Source organism: Corvus brachyrhynchos, unplaced genomic scaffold (genome assembly GCF_000691975.1).
Source record: "Corvus brachyrhynchos isolate BGI_N302 unplaced genomic scaffold, ASM69197v1 scaffold136, whole genome shotgun sequence".
Taxonomy (NCBI): Eukaryota; Metazoa; Chordata; class Aves; order Passeriformes; family Corvidae; genus Corvus; species Corvus brachyrhynchos.
In genome coordinates this window covers 10028687-10053151 of record NW_008239080.1, presented here as the reverse complement: position 1 = coordinate 10053151, position 24465 = coordinate 10028687, and the positions used below count along the sequence as shown (strand labels likewise).

General features: G+C 37.6%; 1 protein-coding gene across 4 annotated transcripts in view; it reads left to right on the top strand.

Moving 5' to 3' along the window:
- The window catches only part of ARHGEF10 (Rho guanine nucleotide exchange factor 10), a 102537-nt gene extending 83472 nt beyond the window's left edge, over positions 1–19065 (top strand). For all 4 annotated transcript variants that reach the window (XM_017739250.1, XM_017739249.1, XM_008637678.2 and 1 more), the window contains 4 exons: positions 722–864; positions 6848–7022; positions 13653–13775; positions 15704–19065. In XM_017739250.1, the coding sequence (XP_017594739.1) occupies positions 722–864; positions 6848–7022; positions 13653–13775; positions 15704–16218 (956 nt within the window). In that variant the 3' untranslated portion in view covers positions 16219–19065. The remainder of the gene's footprint in view (positions 1–721; positions 865–6847; positions 7023–13652; positions 13776–15703) is intronic.
- The last annotated feature ends 5400 nt before the right edge of the window (positions 19066–24465 follow it).

Sequence of the window (24465 nt, the reverse complement as noted above, 5' to 3'; positions counted from 1 at the left end):
AGTAGGTTGAAACATGCAGTTCTTACCAGAACCTCTCTGAATAACTGATTGTGCCACATACACATGCATAATTTAATTTAGATCTGCTAAATGCAGTCCAAAGAAAACACTGTTGGTTTTATAATTAGGGGAAAAAGTAAGAAAAGTGAAGATATGGTACAAGACCAAGTTTTAATTTCTTCTTTTTTTTTTTTAAATTTCCTTCTTAAATGAAGCATCTAGTAGCAGGAAGATCCATTCCATCAATATGCTCTTAGAGAGTGATCTGCACTCATTAGAGCCCACAGTAAAAATCTTCCTGACTACTTTGCACATGAAAGATGATTCTGTCCTAGTTAGAAATTGATTCATCTTGAAATGAGTTGGTTGTGAGCTCTTTCTGAGCTGGAGACAATTGTGTCAGCCATGGGTTTCTGCCTGTATTTCCTCTGGAAAGGAAAGCAGTTGTATCAGAACAGCAATGTGGTATTCCTGGATTATCATTTAATCTAGATAACATTTGCACTGTTGACAGGTATATGAGTACTTAGGTTTGGGTATTCCCCTTAATGTTGTTTTATCCTTACAGACTTACCCTGGAAGCTAAAAGTAACCATACACAAATCACAGTGTAGCTTGAAGTGGCAACTGTCAGAAATTCAAGCAGTGAGCTTTTCAGAACTGTTTTAAAGCAAAGACCACCATTTGGTTGTGTATAACCTTTCTTCTTTTTTTGTTGAAGATGGGACATGGAACACGGAACCTCAGAAGATAGTTAAATTGGGGGTTCTGCCTGTTAGAAGTCTGCTTGTGATGGAGGAGACCATTTGGGCTGCATGTGGTGGACAAATTTTTATAATCAGCACTGTGACGCATTCCATAGAGGTAAAAGCTTTTAAAAGCATTGCTCACCTATTATGCTACAGGGTATAAGTGGTGAAATTTTAGAGATGAAAATCTGTTTAAGAAGCATCATGATTCAGGAAGCTTTTTATTGAATATGGTCTCGGTTCTGTTAAATCCCACTCCCTTAGTTTGTAATTCTGCTGTTGTGTTCTCTCCTGATGTCTCGTTAGACCTTGCTTCCATTTACCCACTGGTTTCCATAAGGTGCTTGGAAATTATAGAGTATTTGGGGCAAGAGATTTTCTTAAAAATGAAATCTGAGGCAAGGCAGCAGAGAAGTGGGTGCCTAAAGGAATTCATGTTAATTACAGAAGAAGGTTTCATTAAGAGACTACTTCTATATAATTAGATGTTAATTGTACCTTGTGATAATTTCATAATGTATTTTTTCAGAGTTTTGCTTCTCAGTGGCCTACAAAAACTTTATTTGCATAAGAGCAGTTTCTGATGAATAGTACATAAGAGCTGTCTTTTCTGGAATGAGAGAAGAGTTAAGGATTCAAACTCACATTTGTGACCACATTTTCCAGAGAGTGCTAAGCCCTTATTTCTGTCAAAATTACAGCTTTCACCAAAAGAACATCTTAGCCATCCAAAGTTAAGAGGTGATGAAACATTGGGAGTTCAACCTCTCCTTCAACCTACAAGAGTGTCACTGAATTGCATGTTTACAGCCATGAAGTTCTTTTGAACAGGAGTCATGATGAGCTCACAGCCTCCTTCTTTGTGTGCTTTGTTGCTGCTTTTTTTTTTCATTGATGATCGTGTTTTCTCCCAACAATTGTCTGTTTGGTACAATTGATTCTGTGAGTCACTGTCATGGGTTTGCAGGGAAATAGCTAACATCCTAATTTCCTCTGTCTTTTTCTGTGTTTTCTGAGTGATTTGTTTCATCTAATAAGATGCTTGGATCATATATTTCCCTATTTTTCTTTTCTTTAAGGTTTATTTCGTTGGTAGTTTGAATGGTATGATTAGGGAAAGCTTTTGGAAGAGTGATTTGGATAGATGCTTGAAATGGACTTTCATTAGTTTCACAGCTTCTAGGACACATGGTTACTGTTGTACAGTCTTTGGTGACAAACCTCTCAGATTCTCACCAGGAAAACAGTAAGAAATCACAGCCAGATTGTTCCTGTGTGAGGCTGGATATGTACAGACAGATCTCTGTAAATAAGTTTGGCAATTCTGGCCTAATTCTGTAGGAAAGCTCTCCCTAAACCAGGTGGTATGGCTGCAGTTTGGGCTATGCTGGGCTGTTTTGGCAGAGGAGAACAAACCCAGAGTTAAACAAGCTCTGAGGATTAAATGTTTAAAGCTTACTCTGTCATAATACAGTACAGTATCATGGACTGCAGTGTTGAAAACAGAAGTTTGGAGAAATAAAATAACAAGTACTCTACCAATATCTCTCAGACATGGCAGTTTCACTTTTCAGCTGTTACTGCAGATTTTCCTACAAAAGCATCACAGGAGGTTTCTTCTCATTTCTCAACTAAGTCACCTACTATATTCAGAGGCCAGGTTGTTATAGGTCCATTATACACACAGTGAGTGTTGCAGCAAACAACATATAAGAAATGATGCATATTGGGTTGAGTAATATTTTTTCAATATAAATAATTTTTTTCAAGAGCATGATGATTTTCTGTATGTCTGGCTGAGGGTTATCTTTTTTATTTCACACAAATACCCATGGCATAGTATGTCATCCTCCCTACAGAACTGTGAACAAGTGATGATTTTGTGTTGCCTCTTTATGGGTCTTAAGACATACTGATCTTTTTCTCATCATCTCACCAGACTAAACAGGTCACTAATGTTTTCAGTGTTGCTGCCTACTTAGTGACCTGACTTGTTTTGATAACTTCCTAGGTTTATGTTTCCAGAAGGGATCTGCTATGTTGCCCTTACCATGTTTGCTGGCAATATTATTTCAGTATTATATGACGCATGAGACAATTTAAACTCTGTATATATCAAATATTTTAATATCTGAGCTGCCTCTTCTTTATTGTGAAGAGCAGAATCTTTGGTGCTGGAAGCAGCAGCAAGGAAATGTTTGTTCTCCCTCTGTGCTCTCTCTTGTTTAGAGTTAGTAGTAATGATTTGACTCAAGATCTTTTACATAAACTTAATCTTCACTCTATCAGCAAGAATCCAGGTGTTGCACGGGGCTCAACTGTTATTCGTCCCTCTTTACTGAACTCCTTTATATCTCCATATACTTAATGTGGAGATAGTCCATATATACTGCAATGCAGCTGCTTGCTAGTTCATTGCTACTGTCATGCATACATACTGTGCTCTGCATCATGTACATTATTGGTAAAGGCACCTGAAAACATTTTAAGGTCGTGTTTTTGCAAGCCCATGAGCATATTCAAGACTATTTTGTAAACTTGTCCTTGTGAGGCACTCTTTGCCTCACAGGTATGTCATATTTAACTGTCTATGATGCCATGATGATTTTTTGCCTTTTTCTTTATACCCCTTTTATATACCTTTTTATAGCTTTTGTATTCTTAGTGTTTTTTAGCCTACATTCTTAGACTTATTTTGTAAATCTAGGAGACTAAACACCTTAGAAGCCTTGTAGTTAGGGATCAGAAAGCCCCAGATATCAAGGTCCTCTCTAGAACACATTTTGTAAACTAAGAACCATCCAGGGGGAAGGTTCCTTGGGGAGAGGGGCTCGCTTGAGCCTCTCATTGGGGAATCTTTGATAGATATGCTAACTAGTAAGACCTATAATGTTATATCCGATCTATTGTGGGTGTGCATTGTGGTGTGTGTTTCGGCACATTCCACCTGGATGTGGTGCACCTAAGGATCCTTAAAATAAATACAGAGGTAAAACCCCTTTTTTCTTCTAACCATGTTTGCTTCTTGATTTTAAGACCAGGAAAAGGCATCATCTGTGCATTTGCTAAGTGCAAAATATGTTATCCTTGAAGACAATCTCATTCCATGCCTCTTTGCTTTGCTAAGATTTTTATTTAAGATTTTTTCTTTATTTAATAATTTTTAGTAAATGAGCAGATTTGGCATTGTGTGTATTGGATTTGGATATTACTCATTTCTCCTGCTTTTTTTTCCCCCCATCTGTTATGGGTAAGACTCTCAATTCACTTTTTCTAATGATATGTTATTGTAATGGAATGTTTTAGGTAATGTGTTTTATTGGCACAGTGCCCCAAACTGGCACAATGCCCCAAGACCCTTGGCAGGGTACACATGAGAAATGCATCAATTGCTGTTATATATTAATTACATACTCTGGTCCTCTTTCTGTGAAGAAGAAATTTGTCACTTAGTTTTGACCCTAGATCTGACAGTTGTATTGCTGTTGGGTACAGACCTACATCCAATAATGGTCTGTGCCTGTAGTTCCTTGTACTCTGCAAAGGTAGTTTGTGTTTGCTTAAAAAGTTCAGAAAGTGCCAGAGTATTTAATAGAATAAGGTCACTGGTTGAGTGTCATTCTATCCTAGTCTGTTTTGTCTTGTTTTTAAAACTTTGCTAACTGTACAGGAGTTACACTGAAATGTTCAGCTGAGTAAACAAAACGAAATGGAAATCCCTCTACATGAGTGTGTGTTCACAAGTAGTGTAACTGCTTTAAAGTAGTGAAAGACATCTGTTTGACATTGAGGGTAGTGACCCCCATTATCCTCTTCTCCTGAAGCTGGAGAAATCGTGGTTCATCTCTTGGTGCAGCTGTTTGGTGTAAGTGAGCACCCCCTCAAAAATCTCTGCATAAGAAGGTGCAGTTTCGGGGTATGTTCCTGCTCCATGTTAGAAGACCCTTTCAATGAGAAGAATAGTTCTTTCTACAGTTTTCTTGTTGTGTTGTAGTGGGTTGAACCCACTTTCAACCACAACAACAGTTTTACTTCAAATGGGTCTGTGTGTTCCAGCAGACAGCTGTACGAATGGCAGGGCAGACTTAAGTGGGAGTATAATGAGTGAGCTGGTAAAAATGGAATGTGACGAAAATGCATGTGCAAGTTGTTTTCAGTGGCATCAACAGAATTATCAGCTGTGGTCGGATCACTCCAGAGAAAATTCGTTCCTTACAATCTTCTTTATTTTTCTTCTAATTTCAAACAGTGGAAGTTGCTGGTGAGGTTCGCTTCAGCAGCCTTGGGTCTATCCCCTAGAAGTTCTCAAAAGCCAGTTAGTCACCAGTGTAGGGATGTATGAGTCTATAAACAAAGTAAATATTTTAGAATCTTTTTGCAGTGGAACATGCATGATGAGAATATCAGGAAATCTAGTCATAAGGGCTGTTTCTGAATTTGAAAGATGTTCTCGATGGATAAATTCTTCTGTTGAATAAATTTTATGATTTTCAAATTGTGTATATCATTTGGTAATGTCGAATGAATGGTGGTTACTTGAGGAAAACAGTGAATATAAATGTGCCTACCAGGTTGCTTACCTCTCATTCTGAAGTGTTATTATTCAAAGAATCAAAAGGTAATACAGTAACACTCAAAAACTGAACTACTGCCTGACAGCTGAAGAGAAATTTCTCTGTTCATTTACTAAAAACTGAACACTTGAAGAATAGTGTTAACAAATGAAAAACACAAAAGATAATTCCCATTCTCTTTAAACAGCAGATTTCTCACTGAAAATAATATATTTATGCAGTAATGAAGTATGAAAATAATATTATGTGCTTACTAATAATAATACCAAATGTAATGCTTTGTGGAAGTCCTGAAGTTTTATTCTTTGTCTCTGATCTTAGCCTGTTAGCTGAATTTGATGGAAAATTTGGACAATATATCTATAACCCTATTATATTTAGATTTTAATGAAAAAAATACCAAAATGTAACTCTTAATTGTAATGCCTGGAAAATTTAAGTGTATTTCACAAGCAAGAAGGAGGTACTTTAGAGTATTTTCTGCAAATATAATAAAGAGTATATAATATGTTAAGTGAATATTAGAGCACTTATTACTTCCATACCCCTCAGAGAGAGATTTTTATCCAAGGAACAGTTTGTCATTTATTTAGCTAAGTGAGTTTTATGTTTAGCAGACTGGCACAACAATAAAAGGCAGTGTTCAATTTCAGAGACAGTCCTCTTACAAGAGAAAACTAGGGGAAAAAAAAAATCCCTCTTTCTTGTTAATGATTAAGGAACTTTACTACAGCTTTATCTCACATGTTAATAGAGACATGTAGAGAGGTTTCTGCCTTCCTGGAGCCGGGTTGTAACTGTGAAGGCATGAGATGAAGGAAAAAGGTCTATCTTCAAAGTGTTGTGTTACTTACATATAGAAAGAGGCTTATAATGAGAAGCATCGATTCTTTGAAAGGCAGGAAAATAAAACAGCTAATACTTGTGAAATTCAGAAGCATCAAAAACCAAGCCACAGTATTAAGGCTCACATTGTTATGTGTGTAACTGAGCAAATAATTGTGTATTTATATTCTTAAACACTCTACTTTCTAAATATGACTTTTTATTGCAGTCTGTTATTCTTGTTATGAAAACACCCCATGGCAGAACAAAAGAAAAGTGTTTTTTATTGTTGAAAGAGAAGTTCTGCTGTAGATAAAAGTACAGCTGTGGTAGTTTTCCCAAAGGAGCATCAATAAGGAAATACAAAATCCTTTTAAGTCTGAGTTGTTGTGAGCTTTCCAGCCTCTATCATGCAATATTTTTAAAAAACAGAAAATCTGAGTTACTCTGTCATTAGGTGGAACTTTGGCTCAAGAACTGAGAATCCTTCCATACTAATGATGATATATTTCCAGAAAAAGTCCCTGGGAAATTAACACATCATATGCAGCTATCAGAACATATCCTGAGCGAAGCAGAGAAAGTTTTGTCCTTGTCAAAGAGGATGAAGATACACTGCCTACACTGAAAAGCTGGTAAGAAAGGTTGAGTGATATCCTTGACTTGCATCTCCCTGTAGAGCCCTTGTTTTTCTTGCAGAACCATTTTGAAGCCCATCAAGAGGAAGGGATGGTAATCTCTCACATGGCTGTGGCTGGAGTGGGAGTCTGGATTGCCTTCACATCTGGATCTACTCTTCGACTCTTCCACACGGAGACACTGAAACACCTCCAGGATGTTAACATTGCCACACCTGTTCACAATATGTTGCCAGGTAGCTGAATTGCATCCTATGGTAACATTTTTGTTTTATAACTCTTGTTCTCCAGTGCTGTAGATTAGGCCAGAATCAGAAGGTTCATCTCAGACTTTGGGTCTGATGTCTCCTGGCTATTTGCTTTAGTAAGTCATAGTTCGTCTCCTGCCCAGGCAAACAATGTGTGTAGTGAGCTGGTTGAGTAACAGCTCTTCTCCTTAGAGATTATCAATATAATTCGATAGATAAGCAGGTGGATTCTTCTGTTTGGTCATATTTTTTGTGTGACTGTGAAACAGTTGGACAATGTAATCTGTCATGAAAATGTGTTTAGTTTACAGAGATTGGCATTTGCTTCTGGAACCTTAGAATCATGTGCATGATGGAATTATTTTGCCTAAGATCGGGACCAAAAAACCACTTGCTTAATTTCATCAGGAGACCCAGGGAACTCAGCTGAACCACTCACATGCTGCCGTTTCAAAGTGTGTTCAGTGTTTTGCTGATTGGAGCTCTAATTTTTTGAATTAAATGGTTAGTCTTAAATGAAACGTGGTTGTTAGGAGAAAGTTTTACAGCTCTTAACGTGTTCTAAGACAGAAGCTGTTCCACAGGCAGTTGCAATGGCTTGTATCAGTTTAGCGAGTGAGTGACAAGGACCTCAGCATCAGCAAGCACATCAGGTGGGAGCTGTGGCAGTGCTGGGAGGAGAGAGGAGAAAAGTGGTACTGGCATGGCTGAGCATGAGATATCCATGAGTGGACAACCATTCCTTCTGTCTCTCCCTATCTGTAGACTGCAATAGACCAAGCTTCTGCAGTTTTTATGGGCAATGTGTATGCCAGCTTTATTGCTTAGTTTATCTAGCAGAAGCCAGTTCTTCCCACACAGAGATTATATTTATATTATATTCTCACAGGAATTAGATATAAATCTTACATCAAAAATGTTTCACTTCTTCAGTCTCTGTCTTCTTACCATGTTTTCTTTTGGATGACATTAGCTTTGCAATGAAACTCTATTATAAATTGTGTCTGTTTGTCATGTTCTAGACATTTGCAATGAAACTCTATTATAAATTGTGTCTGTCATGTGCTAGACCGGGTGTTTTTTACTTGTGGGGTTTGACTGTAGCTCCAGCACTGAACAGCAGCAAATCACCTGCCCTTAAATAGATTATTTGATTGAATTCATCACAATTATGCAAAGAAGTCAAGATCAACTGTAAAAAGATTAACTTTTAGTATGTTCTGCTGTTCATAGCAGGGGGGAAAAAGGGAAGTAGGACCTCCCTTTTACATATTTTCTGCATATAAAAATCTTCAGAATTTAGCTTTGTGTTCATTGCCATGGCAATAAAACTGCTGATCTAACATACCATACCATTATTTTTGTAAAAGAGTTCTAGCTAATTATAGCTCCTTGGTGTCATCCTTACCCATTTTAGTTCCTTTTTGGTTTTTTTTTTTTTTCTCAATGTCTTCACAGAAAGCACACCAGTGAATGGAAATGGAAGTTTATTTCGGGAGTAGGACATTATTACAGCAAATGTTCAAAGGGAGACTCCTTTCTAAAAATGAAATGAATTTCAATTATTTAGCAGCAGCTCTCAGGCCTGTTTATATGATCTCAAAAATGCTGCAACAACAAAAGCTAAAAGAGTAGTAGGAGGTTTACATAATAAAGCAGCAGTAAGAACAAAAGCAGCAGTTTTGGAACTGAAAGGAGATAAAGAATAAATCAAGTTCTGTATAGTATATACTGAGATAATAAAGGATAAAAAACCAACAAAGTGAAACTGAATTACAACACAGTGAAATTGCTGTGTATTTACAATATATGTATTTGCTTTCTTGGGAGATTTTTATGACATTTAGTTTTAAAGGGAAAAGCTCTGTTAGTTTTCTGAAATTCAACAGAAGTTCCTTAATATGTAAAAATAACACATAAATAAAAAATTCAAGTGGTATTGAAATGAGAGAAGAAATTGGTGTAAAAATACTGCTAAGAGTCTTAAGAAGAGAGATTAAAAAGGCAAGATCTCTGTATAACTTTGAAGAAGCTGGACTTCTTTTCCCAGGATTTCAGTAGTAACATTATGTAATACTGACCTGATAGGCTAACTAGAGATGTCATCTCTGTCTTTAGTTAAAGTAATGTAAATAAGAGGAACGTTGCTTCTTTAAGGTAATGAATTTTTTTTGTAGTTATACAGTACAAGTAAAAGAAAAACTTACTGTCACTGTCAGGAATGGTTACTGTGAGTTACAGTACTGTACTTAAAAGATAGCTATAGTAACTAAGTGGAGTAGGAGGGTCTCCTAACCTTAATAATGAGTTCTCATAGCATTAAATTTCCCCAATTCTGTCCTTGGGAGAAGATGGTTTTAAATATCACTGCTCTCTATCTTGTAAAGGATGTGTCTCCTGTGCTTTGGAGAAGACAGCCCTGCAGCACAGTGGGCAGGACAGAATCACAGGGGAGTGAAATGGCACAGAAGGCGATTGTCCTTACGATTTGGTGAAGTTTAGTAACACAAAAAAGCAGACTGTGTCTGGCAGATTCTTTTATCTGCTGGAGGTAACTTTAAATCTGTGGCAGTCCACTAATGAGTGTTGGAGCTGGGAGGGCTCTCGCTTTCTGGAGTTACGGAAAGTTTGTGTTTAGGAATGCAGGACTGGAAATTAAACCAGGGTCACAGAGGTGACTGTGGGATAGGCATTTAGTCTAGACTGGTCTATACTACCTTTATTTCATATATCATCAGAAATATTTCTTAATAATGTATAACAAGATTGTGTTCTGTAACGAAAGACCAAATGCCATGTGAGAAAGGAAGAGAATGGTTGAGAGGAAGAACATCATTATTGTTATAGGTCCAGCTAGCTATTTATTTCTCTGTCTAGTTCACTGTGGATTCACAGTACGGCTGGATTGCTTTTAAGGAGCCCAAGCACAGCTCTGTTATCTTAACAGAGGGCATACTGAGCAGCAGAGAAATCTATTAACATTTGAAGACAAATACACACATTTCACTAGTGCAACATACTTCATTTGTAGAGCAAGTTTATGCTTGAATATTTGTGATCTGTAGTTGAAGGTTCAACAAAGGCAGTTTTTCACCAGCCTTTATCACATCTCACACCAAAAAATATCATACTGTACATGAACAGACCATTTGTTTTTTCATAGTCACAGTATTATATTAAAGAACATCCTTAAACATGTTTTTTCTCTCAGCTCTAAAAGAATTTGCCCTTTTAAAGAAGTTACTATGATTACTGTGACCTTGATACTTCATGCTTATATAGGTGATGACAGGTTACCTTTTGAACAGGGAGATGATTTCTGCTTAAGTTGCTATATTCTGTTTATATCCATATATCCTCTAATGGCATGTGTGTTTCCTGGAAACAGATGACAAAAACAAAGAAAAAAAAAGTATCATTTCCTCTCTACGGAAAACAAACTCTGCTATGAGGCTTTCCAGCTTGCTTTTTTCCCACCCCTCCAGGTGCCAGACCATGAAGTGCAGTTGCTTTATGATCCTACTGCTGGGAAATGATAAAAAAGATGAGAAAATGTTAGGTCAGCCCAGCAGATCTGTACTGTGGGCTGGTTTTTTACATTGTAAGAGCAGCATGGCCATGTTAGAGGATATGCAGTAATGTCCTTGCACCTGTTTGGGGTTGAATTCAGATCTATAAGGATTTATCCAGCTCTGGTGGTGGTTGTAATGGAGACCTGAGAAGGGTGAATGCAGAGCAGACCATACACAGTAAAACCATTTGTCCATATATAAGCTTAAATATTGGCTTCAGTTCTTGTAAAGTCAAGATCTTGGTCAGATTATTTTACAGGTTTTAACAGTTTTTTCTTCAATGGGACAGTGTGATCTAAAAGTTGTTATTTAAAGATGAGTATTTTATTGGTTTTGGCATATATGTTTATCATTTTCCCTTTTTAACTTGTTAATTTCTCTGTTTACTGCAAAATACCTTCTGGAGAACTGGATTGACTATTTTTCTCTGAATTTGAAATAAATCAAAACAAAAATTCAGAAAATAACAAAGATAAGTGTGATTTCAAACCTTGGCTAGCAGATAAATTAATATGTTAAAATAGTAATTTTTTAAAATCTATCTATCTATATATATTTTAATTGTTTCACATTATTTCAAAGTGTCTTCTCAGATGGAGATGTTTCCTGCTTTTCCAAGGTTTCACTGCAAGCAATTTCTGTTTTGACCTTGCTATAGCTGTTTCATGCTTTAGGCTGTGCTCAGTGTTTAAGATTCCAAGTTGCTGGCTGATAATTTGGTGGTTTTGCCTGTGGAAACAGTAATGCATATTTGCCAGTTTCCCCAGGTAAAAATTCCTGTCTAAAAGTTGCTTCAGGTTTGAAGTATGAAATCATGAATATAATGTTATCTTTTAAATGCTTTAAAAAGCATTAAAGAGCAGTTGTTTAAAAATGGGAGCATCTTGCTTCTGCAGGGGGTTGAGAGGCAGCTGTGTACTTGGAAACTTTGATAATTGTTAAAAGTTAAAAAATTGTACTCAAGTATTTGTGTAGTTTGTAAAACAAGCTCTAAGTTAAGCTAACCTGTAATTAGCTTGCACTTGCTGTGGCACAGGTGGTAGGAGAAGACTCACATGTCATATATAACTTGAGTAAGCCTGAGTTCTAAATCACAGAATTCAAATACTGATTTTTGAAAACTCCAGAATACAGAGGTATTTGGACATTACTGTTAAAACTTTTGTGCTGAAGGAGTGCTTTTGTGTGCTTTGTTTTGGAAACTAAATTAATCCCATTAATATCTCAAGAAAGCCAAAACAAAACCAAAAAACCCTAAGACCAAAACCCAACTAAACAAAAAACCCATCAAAAAGGGAAACACCACACTTCAAAGGATTTGTAATTTGTGTACAACATAGAGCATCCTTGCTTATTTAGCTTAGAAGGGATGATGCATCCTACCAGCATAAACACCTATAGTTCATGGAAATCAACTGAGGAGTCTCTAAAGGTCTGCACGGGTAGATGTAGCCTTTTAAACTTACTTGTCCTTGTTACACCTGCCAAGGATCATCTGATCATTTTGCCTTTAGGGTGTTTTAGGATGTGCTTTTAGGTAGACAGCACCTGGATTTCAGATCTGACCCTATATGGGCTTCTTAAAACACACTATTGCTGGGTTAATATTTTGGTTTTATAAAGTTCTGTGAGGAAAGACTTGGACTGTGGTCTGCTTCCTGTTTTCCAGTCAAGTGCTTTGGGCTACAGTCAAGCTGCTCCTTCCCTGCTTTCCCAGTGAGTCTGTAATTCATATATTCTTGGATGTAAATTATCTCAGCTTCAAGGGACAAGACAGAAAATGCATTCCTTTGTGAAATACCATAATTAAGACCCTACTCCAAAGTGTAGACTATGAGGGTTCACCCAAGTTAAATCAAATGTGGAATCCAAATTCTCAACCTACTGATGAAGTGATTCACAACTTGAGAGCTATGATGAAGATGGAATGACCACTCTCTTACATGTAGAGTTAATAATAAATCCAAGAATGTGTATGTTTTGAACCTGAAACTCTTAGAGCTTCGAGCAGAGTTTAAATGCTCCTCGCCATAAACTTGGGAAAAAGTTTGTGCAGACCATAGTTTCCGTTCCTGAAACTTGTCAAGGCCATTTTGAAAATCCATCTAAACTGAATCAAACATAGTTTTAGTAAGCATTGCAAGTAAAAATGACTTTGTTTTCATTAGAAAAATATCAATCCTGCAAACAATGTTGTAGAAAATCATAGAATCACAGAGTAATTTTGATTAGAAGTTACTCTGGGGGCTGTCTTGTTCAACCTTTGTGAAGAAGGCCTGATTAGACCTTGTTGAAAGTCTTGTCCAGCCAAATTTTTACTATTTTTGCATAGGATGGAGATTCCACAACCTCTCTGAGCAACCCATTGCAGTTTTTGACCACCTTTATGGTGAAGCAGCTTTTCCCTACGTAGAATACAATTTTCACATGCTCTAAATTTGATTTGTTGTGGCTTACCATATTGCTGTGCACATGTATTCCATAGAGTCTGACTGTATTCTGTGCATCCTTCCATCAGGTAGGTGCAGACAGCATTTCCTGTAATGTTTCCAGTCTCCTGATCATCTTGGTTGCTTTCCACTGGACTTCTTCCAATATGCCAATGCCATTCTTGTATGCGGGGACCCAAACACACAAAGTGGACACAGCACTTCTGATAGAGTTTCACAGATTAAAAACTTGGAGAAAAAAGTAATCCTGAACAGGCTTGAGTCTTGACTATAGTGTGTAACTGAGTATTGTGAAGTGAAATGCCTTTCGGTTTTATTGTTGGGAGCATACAAACATAGCGTGTTCTTAAAAGCATGTTTGCAGAGACAGTCTGTGTCTACCTTTAGATGCTGTGGTTTAGAGATTTAGGGCAGAATGTTTCAGAAGTTCAATAGTATTTGAATTGCCATGTATGTAAAATGTAATACCATAATCCAGGAAAATATTTGCCTTTGCTGAATTGAGATGGTACAGCTGATTGTGTTTGCCTGAAGTTCCTTTGATGTAGGCAAAGGTCATCACTCAACAGTAACAGAGCACCTGTTGAACTCCACAGGGCAGCAGCGTGTCTCTGTGACCAGCCTCCTGGTGTGCCATGGTTTATTGCTGGTTGGAACAAACCTGGGCATAATAGTAGCGTTACCGGTGCCACGCTTGCAGGGGATTCCCAAAGTAACTGGTGAGTGAAATTTCTCAAATGGATCGAGTACTGAAGATGTCAGTTCTCTTCTGCCAGTAACTTAAGTGAACCTGCCAAATTATATATGTATTGCTTAGATAAAAGCTAGAGCTGTGTGATGAAATTATACTTGTTGTTCTTTCCAAGCTTTACAGTATTATCCAGATACTTGTCTAGTTTTGTCTCAGTTGTTTGAAAGGGGACAACTATTTTTCTTTAAGAGATAGACATTAATCCTGTTGGAGTACAGCCAAATATATGGGCATGAGAAGAGAATGCAGTCTTCTTTCTAGATTTGGGGAAAATAGATGTATTAGAGACACAGATACTGAAAACTAGCATGCTGTCTAACTGGTTATTGAATAAACTGGTTTTGTTCCCTTTTCCCCCAAACTGGAGACTTAGAATATATGAGAGTATATATTCAATTTTTTGAACAGTGATCAAGGTGTTTGCATTCTGGAGAGATGTATTTATTGAGTTACTTTCATATTACCCCGTTTGAAATATGAACACACGAATGCTGCTGTATCACTTCACAAATGTTTAAACTACTAGCAGAAGCAAGGTTTTAAAAGTGTGTTTAATAGGGACTTTCCCCCAATGTTTTGGATTCAGAATTCTGCTCAAGCTTCTGTGTTGCAGAGGGAAGCTGGCAGAGTTTATGAGGCAAGCTGTTTGCAGCTTCCTCCAGGGGGGAAAAAAGGTTATATAACTTTGCAAAATGAAAATGAAATCCTCTGTGTTCAGCAAAATATGCAGCAATAATCTGGTATGACACAGGATAAATGCTTTGTAAAAATCTGGAACCTATCTTAGGTGAAAATAAATGCAATACAAGAATACACATAGTTGCAGAATCAAAAAATCTCTCTTCCATTTTCTGTTTTTATTATTGTGGTTTATGTCATATATTCTTGCATTTATCTGGGATCAAGATTTGTCAGATTTCACAGATCTAGCAACATTACATTTAGAGATCTGTTTTAATAGTCTTTGATAACTGTATTTTGAACTCAAAAACTGTGGCTTTTCCCCATTATGTTTCAAATAGTGATAATTCATCTTTATATGATTGTACTATCTGTAAAAGCAAAATGTGTTTTCTTATAATGTGGAATGCATTAGGGAGTTAGGGATGGATTTATAAGGTTTCTGGGCTTTTCCCCTTGCTAGCCTAGCTCTTTTTCATATTGTAGCTTACTTTATAGAATTCAATATTTTTTTCTTTCTTATTTTTGCTTGTAAAGGGCAAATCTACTGATACTGTTACAGCTTCTCAATTTGGCCATGGGCAATTTGTTTTTCATACATTCTGATGATTTGCACAGTGTAAATCTTCCTTGTACCACCAATATACCACTAGTTAAATACTTAAAAAAAAAAAAAAAAGAAAAATGATTGTTCTGTCAATTCCTTATGAATCTGTCACAGTAACTAGACAACCAGAAGGATGAGTTTTAGTTCCTATTGTATAGTGTGTATGGGTCTGTTGCAATGAAAAAAATGTTCTTATGCTACTCTGGAAAGGTACAGAAGTAGAACAGGATTGGTCTGGGGTTCACAAAATATGTGGGGATTACTGGAGAAAACTCAGTGTTATGTTTGTGTCAATGCCAGCTAAAAAGCCAGCAGTATTTCTGTGCTCATGCTGTAGTGAGAACAGAACACAAAAGTACATCAACTAAAATTCCTATGCCATGTTTCAGCCGATTTATTAGTACAGTCCTAAAACACTTGTGGTAGAACATTATTTTTGTACTCATTTTTTTTCTGTAAACAGTGTACACACAAAGCGAAAGACTGGATGCATGTAATAGGGCTTTAAGAGTTACGCTATTCTGAGCAAATTTCATGAACTAATTATGGTAGAACACTGTGGTCTGAGAAATAATGTTCTTTAATTGTGTCTTTTCTTTTGGCTCCAGGAAGAGGAATGGTGTCATACCATGCACACAATAGCCCAGTCAAGTTTCTTGTAACAGCTACATCTATAAACAAGAAGAACAGAAACAAATTGAGGAACAGCCTCCCTCCTGGCTCAGAACCTAAGGACGATGACCAAAAGAACATTCTGCACAGTGAAAGACCAGGCTCTTCCCTTAGTAACACCCAGGACACTGCAGTTTGGCTGGGGGATTCAGTAGGGTCCATTGCACAAAGAAGTGACTTGTCATCATCTTCTGGATCCCTTACTTTGTCTCATGGATCAAGTTCCCTAGAACACAGACCAGAGGACAGTAACATTTATGAGCTTTTGAAGGATCAAAATATCTCATTTAAAAGTAAAAGACAGAAATCTAAGAAAACGAAAGCAAGTTCAGTATTAGTAATTTCTGGTGGCCAAGGACACAGAAGAGTAAACAAGAAGACCAAGCAGCAGCGACAAGATGAACTAGTGTCTTCAGTAATGGTCTGGCAAATCCCACTATTAAATATCTAACTGAACTAAATCTAAGATTGTTTTTGCTATTAAAAAAGTGTGATATCCTTTTGTGGCTAATACCAGCTTAGGACCCAAGCGGATAGACGTTACACACCTGGGAGCTATTTCAGTAGGCTTGGATCACAGGATTAAGGGTGCAAGTCTTCACATACTTAGAACATTCTGCAGTGTTGGAGTATTGGAAAATGTTTAGCTATTGGTGCTGTCTCTGATATTTAGAAATAAAGGAACTGCTAGGGACTTTTAAATGGTTTTAGAATCTCTTACCTTATTTATACTCACATTTATAAATATCATAATTATGTTCTATAGCACTTAGGGAAGGCAGGGAAGACATTCCATGTCTCATGCTGGTTTCTGTTTACTTAAATCAGTTGTTCCTACTTTTTCCAAAGTGACATATTGCATGGAACAGTAGGTTTTAACAAATTAGGAAATATTTTTAAATAATAAATAATAAGTAGCTAATGTGAGCTAATATTAATTTGGCAAGAACTATAATAGTTTAAAGCTTCGTTCCACAAACCAGAGTTGGACTAGAAGAAAACTGGCTATATTAATTAATCAGTATTTGTTTATTTCAACATAGAACATAGATTTTTTTTAACTACTAGTTTCTAATGCTCAGTGTTATTAGAAATGTTGCAGTACAAAAAGCAGTACAAAAGTACAAATTTTCTTGGTAGGTACAATGTGTCTGCGACTTGTTTTTGTTACAGAGAAAGTTGCAAGGATGTGATGGCTTCAGGCAAATAGAAAATACAGATACAGGACAGCTGTGTATTACAGTGCTGCTAACACATCCTCCCTCTGCAAATCAATATCAAAGCTAAACATGGACTGTAACATTTTTAAGGAGGCATGCACATGCAGTAAATTAATAATGAATTTATTAATTAAGTCATTAATTGGGAAGATATATACTAATATAGGAATATCTATAGAAAGTGCAGGTAATCACTAGAGGTCAGCTGAGTTGTGCTGTGTCCCCAGACAAGCATCTATCAAATAATGTCACAGTGCAACATCAGAGATATGGCGGGCACCTCTTTTCACCCCGTTTCAGCAAAGCACAGTCTGTAAATGGGTGTTGGGAAAGTGGGGTGCAGAGCTTCAGTCCCTCAGATGGGCAAGTTGTCACTTTAGTACTGTTAGAGGGATGAATTCTAAGTAGGGACCTAATAAATGTTTTATTCATGAATTGATGTATTTCCAAAGGAAACTTTGAATTTGGGATTCCTACTGAAATTGCCTGCTGCACTAATCTCTGCACATGTGAAATATAAGACAAAAGCTTCAGCTCATAAAGACATTGCCAGAAATGGTGATGAGACACATCCTTCAGTCAAAATCTGTTTACTACAGGTAACTTGAATTGAGTCGCTGGGAAAATTATTTTCCCTTGTCAGTAGACTGAAATACAGAGAAATTAGTATAATTAAGTTTCAGTAACTAATACTGTCCGTTAGTTCAGTAAAATGCCAGTTAAGTATATCTGAAGTAGATAGAATGTTTGTCAGATGTATGCATTGACTAGAATCAAATAAAACTTCTGGCTACTTTGGTACCATTATTATCCCAGTAAAAGGGTGATTTGCTCTGAAATTGTTTCTGCTACTTCTAATTCAAAGCCTTGATTCCACCATGTTTTGTTTCAATCTGCCTGGTTTAAATCACTATCAACCATAATGGCAGTGTTTCCCAGCATGTGCCATTTCAAGGCAAACAGTGCTAGAGACTGAGGTATTTTGTTGGATATAGCAGTAGGGTTGGGGTTTTTAAAATGTTGCTGAAATTTATTTTCTTAATTTTGCAGCAGATTTGTGTGTGTCTTAAATTTACAGTCTTGTCTGCTTTAAAAAGCAGACCTCTATCAAGGTGGCCCCAAAATCAGTGTGTAGGCTGACTGAGCAAGTTTGACAGAGCACTGGACTAAAGTCCCTGATGCCTGACACCAAGTGAGTGGGACAGAGGGAATGCTGGTGAAGGCAGTCTTTGCCTGCTAAGTGGCACCAAAATAGGCATTTCAAAATCAGGTATGCATCCTGATTCCAGAGGCTTTGTCCACATCCTACATTCCTGATTAGAACAAGATACTTGAGCCATAATAGCATGGATTTCAATGAATCACAAAGGATACTTGTTATAGATGGGATTGTAGGCTTAGGATCTTCATTACTGTTTTTTGCTTTTATTCCATGTCTTTTGCTGTGTGTCTTGCAACTTCAATTGGGTATTGTCAGTGTTGGCATAGGCTTAGTGTTGGCTTGAGTCCTGGTAGGAAAAAAAAAACAAGAAAAAGCAGAGTGCCTCTAAGCCAGGCAGCTGGCAACATTTTCCCGAACTTTTTTTCTTCTCCCTGACCTACTGCCTAGGCTCCCCTGGCTTGAGAGATCAAGGCCGGTTTCATTTTCTATACTCTTCCATAGCTATGGCCCTGGGAGCTGCTCTTTGCCCACTGTGTGGAAGTACTACATTGTACAGTTTAATGTATGTATATTGAAAAACAAGTTGAAAGATTCTTCTGTGTATAAAGCATATATAATCTAGTATCCCTTTGCTACACTGCAGCAAAAAGACCACAGGTTTTATTTTGCATGCTCCTTGGGCATGGTATTCCACATCCCTGCCTTCAGGTCTGGAGAATGGCATCTACTCCCTCATGGATCCTGATCACTAGGAGCAGAAAGCAGAGTCTACCACACACTCAACTGGAAATCCATGCATGGTGTTATTACAGGATCCACTAGCAGTAATTCATGAGAGTTGTAAAGAGACATTTATCCTGTCTTTCAGCTGAAATGTGATTTTCTTCAGTTCTGTCAATAAAACAGTAGAAACAAAGTACAAGTCTGCTCTTCTGAAAGTACATTGGCCTTTTTCCAGTGATTTCCGTAAGAACAGAATGGGTTCCTCATTAAATTCTTCTATTTTGAAAATAACTATCTTTATCTTACTAAGCTGTAAAGCAAAAGAGAAGCTGTATGTCTGACTTTAAAGATACATCAGGAACTCCCTCAGTCACGGGACCAAGGGTCCTTCTGCCCGCGCAGGGAACACAAACCAACCAATGGGAACGAGGCTGAGCAGGGGCAGGGAAACCCCGTGTCTGTCCCCTCAGGGCCCCTCTCCCAGGGCTACACGGCAGGGGAGGGACCCCAACAACATTTATCCTGTCTTTCAGCTGAAATGTGATTTTCTTCAGTTCTGTCAATAAAACAGTAGAAACAAAGTACAAGTCTGCTCTTCTGAAAGTACATTGGCCTTTTTCCAGTGATTTCCGTAAGAACAGAATGGGTTCCTCATTAAATTCTTCTATTTTGAAAATAACTATCTTTATCTTACTAAGCTGTAAAGCAAAAGAGAAGCTGTATGTCTGACTTTAAAGATACATATTGTCATGAACTAGATTTTAGTAACTAAGCACAAGGTGTGATGTTTCTTTCTGACATGCAACTTGCTGGTATTACCTTACTATGAAAACAGGCAGGAACCAAAGTTTCTCTTAGAGCTGGCATGTAGTCCTTATAGCTGTTGTAGACTGTGCTGCTAGGAGGTTGGATTTTGCTTTCTGATACTGCTTTTCTAGATTAATAGAAGTTATGAAAACAATAGGAAAAAAGGGGAGCAAATGTAACCACTACAAGATATTCTATATATGTTTTCTAACACATAGTAGTGTCTTTTGTAACATGAGCCATAAAACTTGTGTATTTATGTTCAAAGTATAAATTGAGAAAAATGTTTAATAAAAAATATGATAAAAGTTAACTTCAGAAGAACATCTTGGGCTGTCATTTTAACTAGAAGGCTAGAATTTGGGTCATGCATTAATGAATAATATATATATTAATGGATTCATGAAAGAGAAAATAGGATATGTTGCTAGGATTACAATGATTAATTTTTTTTAGTTTTATATTTCTACAATTTAAGCACCAGCAAATGCAGTTTCTGAAAATTATGCAGTCATTTATTATAAGGTTTGATTACTGTATCAATGGACCCCAATAGTGTCTAGGCAGTAAAATTTCTACTATGCTGTCTATGTGGAGTATGCATCAGCACTTGGGCAGCATGCATGCTGCATACAAATGAGAAGCATTAATTTTGAAAACGAGTATTGCAGAGCAAAGGCTTTAAGAGAGGAAATTAATTTTCAGTTGCTAACAGGCAATTCTTTCTAACTAATCTGCCCTAAAGGATATATACATAATCCCATGATTGTGTTTAAATACAGAGATTGTATTTATCAGACTTGGCAATAGCCTTTTCGATTGTACCTGTGCTAGTATAAACAAACAAGAAGAGTTACTGAGAATTCTTTGGTTGCTAGGAAAGCCTGCCTTTTTGCTCCTGGCTTTATACCACATCTCTTTAATACATGGTTCTGAAAAACATCAAATCATACAAGTGCAGGATACCTGCACACCCCTGGAGACAGATTCTGTCCCAATGGGAATTTACAGTTCATTATTTATGATGGCAATCTGAGGGCTAAAATTGCTTACTGCCTCTTTGAGAGAGGCCTGAATATTGGGAAGGGTTTCCTGAACTGTGGTTCAGTGCTTAAACTTCACTGTTCCTCTCTCTTGTGTCCTGTTTGATTTTCTAAATGCATATAGACAAATTGGTTTTTGCAAAATGCATTTGGACGTGAGAAATATCAGTCATTTGAAAGGTGCAGCTGTAATGGAGGGTTCTGTATGAGTTAGTCTGTATTGCAATGAGTGATACCATGGAGCTGATAACAGTATTTTTAGATTGCTTTACATAGCTTTCTAGTAATAATACTTCACATAATAATAGTCCTGTTAAGAAGGCAGATTAATATCTGTAGCTAGGAAGAAAATAAGATTAAAAGCATTTGCCTGACTTGAAGCTATATGATGAGTCTGTAAAAGCACACAGATTAAAGCCATTGCTGCTCTTGAAGCCCATGATTAGTCCTTTAAACAGTCTCCTCCTTGCAGGCGTCCTGTACACGTAGTGATGGAAAATGTCTGTGTGAGGAAACTGGCCAGGACTAGGGCAACAACTGGAGCACTGAGCTGTGATCACAGGTAGTAGTTGGCTGGCTGGGGTTGAGCCTGGCCTGGGCTGCTCCCGTCAGACAGCATTGGCAAAGCCACTTACCTGCTGTATTTTAGGGACTGATTAACTACGTGGAAGTAAATTGTGTGGTGCCATTTGCAGAATAGGCTTTCTGCCTCTAGTTTCCCGATACTGACACAGCTTTGCATGTATCCATACAACGTTCTTTCTGTGGGATGGTTGCCTAGCAGTCTGGAACTTGAGACTAGTTAGGAGATAGAAATACCTACTAGCATAGACTTGACACATACCATACAGGTACCAAGTTGGTATGAAGAGTGCCCCTGTTAATCTGGGATAGTTCATCAGCTGCTTGCACCACACCACAGCTCAAAATTCTGGTCTGCTTCCTATGCCTTTTAAGACTTAGGGGCTTTATAGCTGTATGTAGAATCTATGTTCTGCTTCCCCACAAGTGCAGCATGTACACTGCCACATCTATCTGCTATTCAATTTGAGAAATCTAGCTCGAGATCTTTCAGAATTAGTTGCTGCTGCCTTGCAATTGTACTTATTTAATTAATAGCTTTTTCTTTCAAGACATGCCCAGCTACCAAACTGCCAGAAATACTCTTTTCCTCCTAAAACAAAGAGTCAACAAAGCAATACTGGAACTGCTTCAGATGAAAGGATCTGAAAATTTCCTAGTAAATGAAGATTTACTCTGTGACTCCATTTGAAATGCAACAATGCCAATATATGACCAAAAGTACTTCAAGTGCTTTGGCCAGGCTCCATAAACCACACTATAAAGCAATTAGTCTTTCACAGCATGACCTTCAAAGGTGTTCAAAGGGATTTTTTCCTCCAGCAAAACAGGCCTTGACAGCAGAACTGCAAGTTCTGCTGTTGTACTTATTATTATACTCCAGTGATAATCACAGTTATCATTAGTGTGTGCCCCAACCTACAAGATGAGCCAGAACACCTAGGATTAAAATGACACACCTTGGGGGAGATGAAATCATTGTACAAATTCACTGGAAATACAATTTCAGGAGTATTTTGACATCAAAAGATTCAGCTGAGCCTCCAGCAGAGTTTTCTCAAAGCACTGAATACCTGATTTCCACTGAAACCTATGTATCTTAAATGTCCAAATGCAGATAACAAGTATGGTTTTAAATTCAAAAAACTTAGCTACAGAGTTACAGAAGTTTCATTTTTCCTTTCTCTTATTCCACATTGGAGAGAAACTCTGTGGGTTTCAACTTGAGCGTCAGGATCACCATTAATGTCGGCACAAAAACTGCATTCACTCATGCCTTCCAAATCAAATTGTTTGAATTGTTTCCTGTGAGCTTTTCTGGTTTGCTCTGTATGCATTTCAAGCTGCAGAACATGCCTGCCAGACTACACTAACTAAATGCCTTTTGGTGTTCCCTTCTAAGGAGATTTTTCTTTCTGTAGAGTGGGGTAGCACAGACTGCCTGCAGTAATAAGGAGGATTACCCCCAAGATTTGTTAGAGCAACCACTCTTCTGCAGTGTTGCTTAGAGCAGCCTGTGATGCTTTTAATCCTGATCAAAAGCAACTGACACCATCAGTTAACTTAAGCTGCATCTGCACTGCTGAACTCAAGAGCACTTCAGAGGTTACAGACACACACCATGAGGCCGTATCAGGTGGGATCCATGTGTCAGTCCTTTCCTTGCCTTTCAGGTGAGCAAAGCTGGTTACAGCCTACACTGATACATGATAACATTTCATATGGCATTTGGGGAGAAATGTACAGATAACGAGGTATTTTGCTCACAGGCCATAATCATAGACATGTGTAGATGAGACAGGTGATGGGATAATTTGTGGCTGATTACGGCTGGGAAGAAATGACTGGAAAATGTCAGCAATGTAAAGAGCAAGGGTAGGCTTTTGGGGTTTTTTTCCAAATTCTTTTGGGTTTTATTTTTAGCAAATTAGGGGATGATGTGCACATTTTCTCAATTGTTCATCTAAGTAAATGCTGTGTATTCTCCATCTGTTAACCTTATCAGATGCTTTCAACCTCATTAAAAGCTGCTCCACCTATTCAGAACACTCTTTTGGGTGAAAAAAGTTTGTGGTAATAAGGTCTTTTTTTTTTTTATGCTGCTTGCTTTTTCTTAAATTAAAACCAGTATTGATTTGTCTCTGGTGCACAGAAGTATGCAACCCTACACTGAAGAAGTCTTCATGATTTGTTTTCCTTACGGCTACAAGGCTCTATCTGCTACAAGCTGATAACCCTCATGGTGCAACCAGCACATTTCTTCCAATTCTGCTATCTGGGTGTATTACAGGGATGTGTGAAAAGTAATACACACAGGCAGATCAGCTTGGCCCAGCATCAGATGTATACAATATATCATGTGTTGCATGTATACATGTATACAGCAGGTATAGGGTTTGTATTCCAAATATAAAAGACTTATTTTAGGCATCTTTGCTCAGCAGAAATACAATAAGTATTTTGTCTGTTCCAGCAATAGCATCAAACCAATCCTTGAGGCTGTTGTATTACAACACCAAGAAGCATTTCACACAGTGAAATGTGAAAATTCACACACTGTTCAGCTGTTAAACAGAGGATGAGCAAAAGAAGTCAGGTTTTCTTTTCTCTTTGTTTTGTTTTGGTTTTACATCTTGGCTTCTAGCCATGAATCAGATCTCTGGGCACTGTACAGACCACTGACATTGGGTACTATGACTGTGTATCTGGTACTCCAGTATCTACTCACAGAAGGAATACCAGCCAATTTCAACTATTATCTGCTCCAGAATTTTGATGCTGCAACATTTTTTTTTGCAATACATCCTTGTGCCAATCTAAATCACAAAAAAACCCCAACAAAACAACCAACCCAGAAAACTAAAAATAGCCTACCAACAGCTTTGCATGTTCGAATACACTGGTGACAAGTCTGTGCAGACATACCAGTCCTGCCTAGTATGCTGGACTTGTGCCCACAATGCGATGGACTCAGAGAGCGAAGGCTGCAAAGCCCACCTAATTAGCTGGGTAACTAATTGAGTATGGACCCATATGCAGCTCCATTCTGCCATGGGTACACTACCTGCAAGATTCTGCTTTGCTTACTTAGAGAAGCTAGCCTACATGTGCTGTGAGCTACACTCTGAGCTCTTATCTAGGGAAGGCTTAAAGATTCTTGC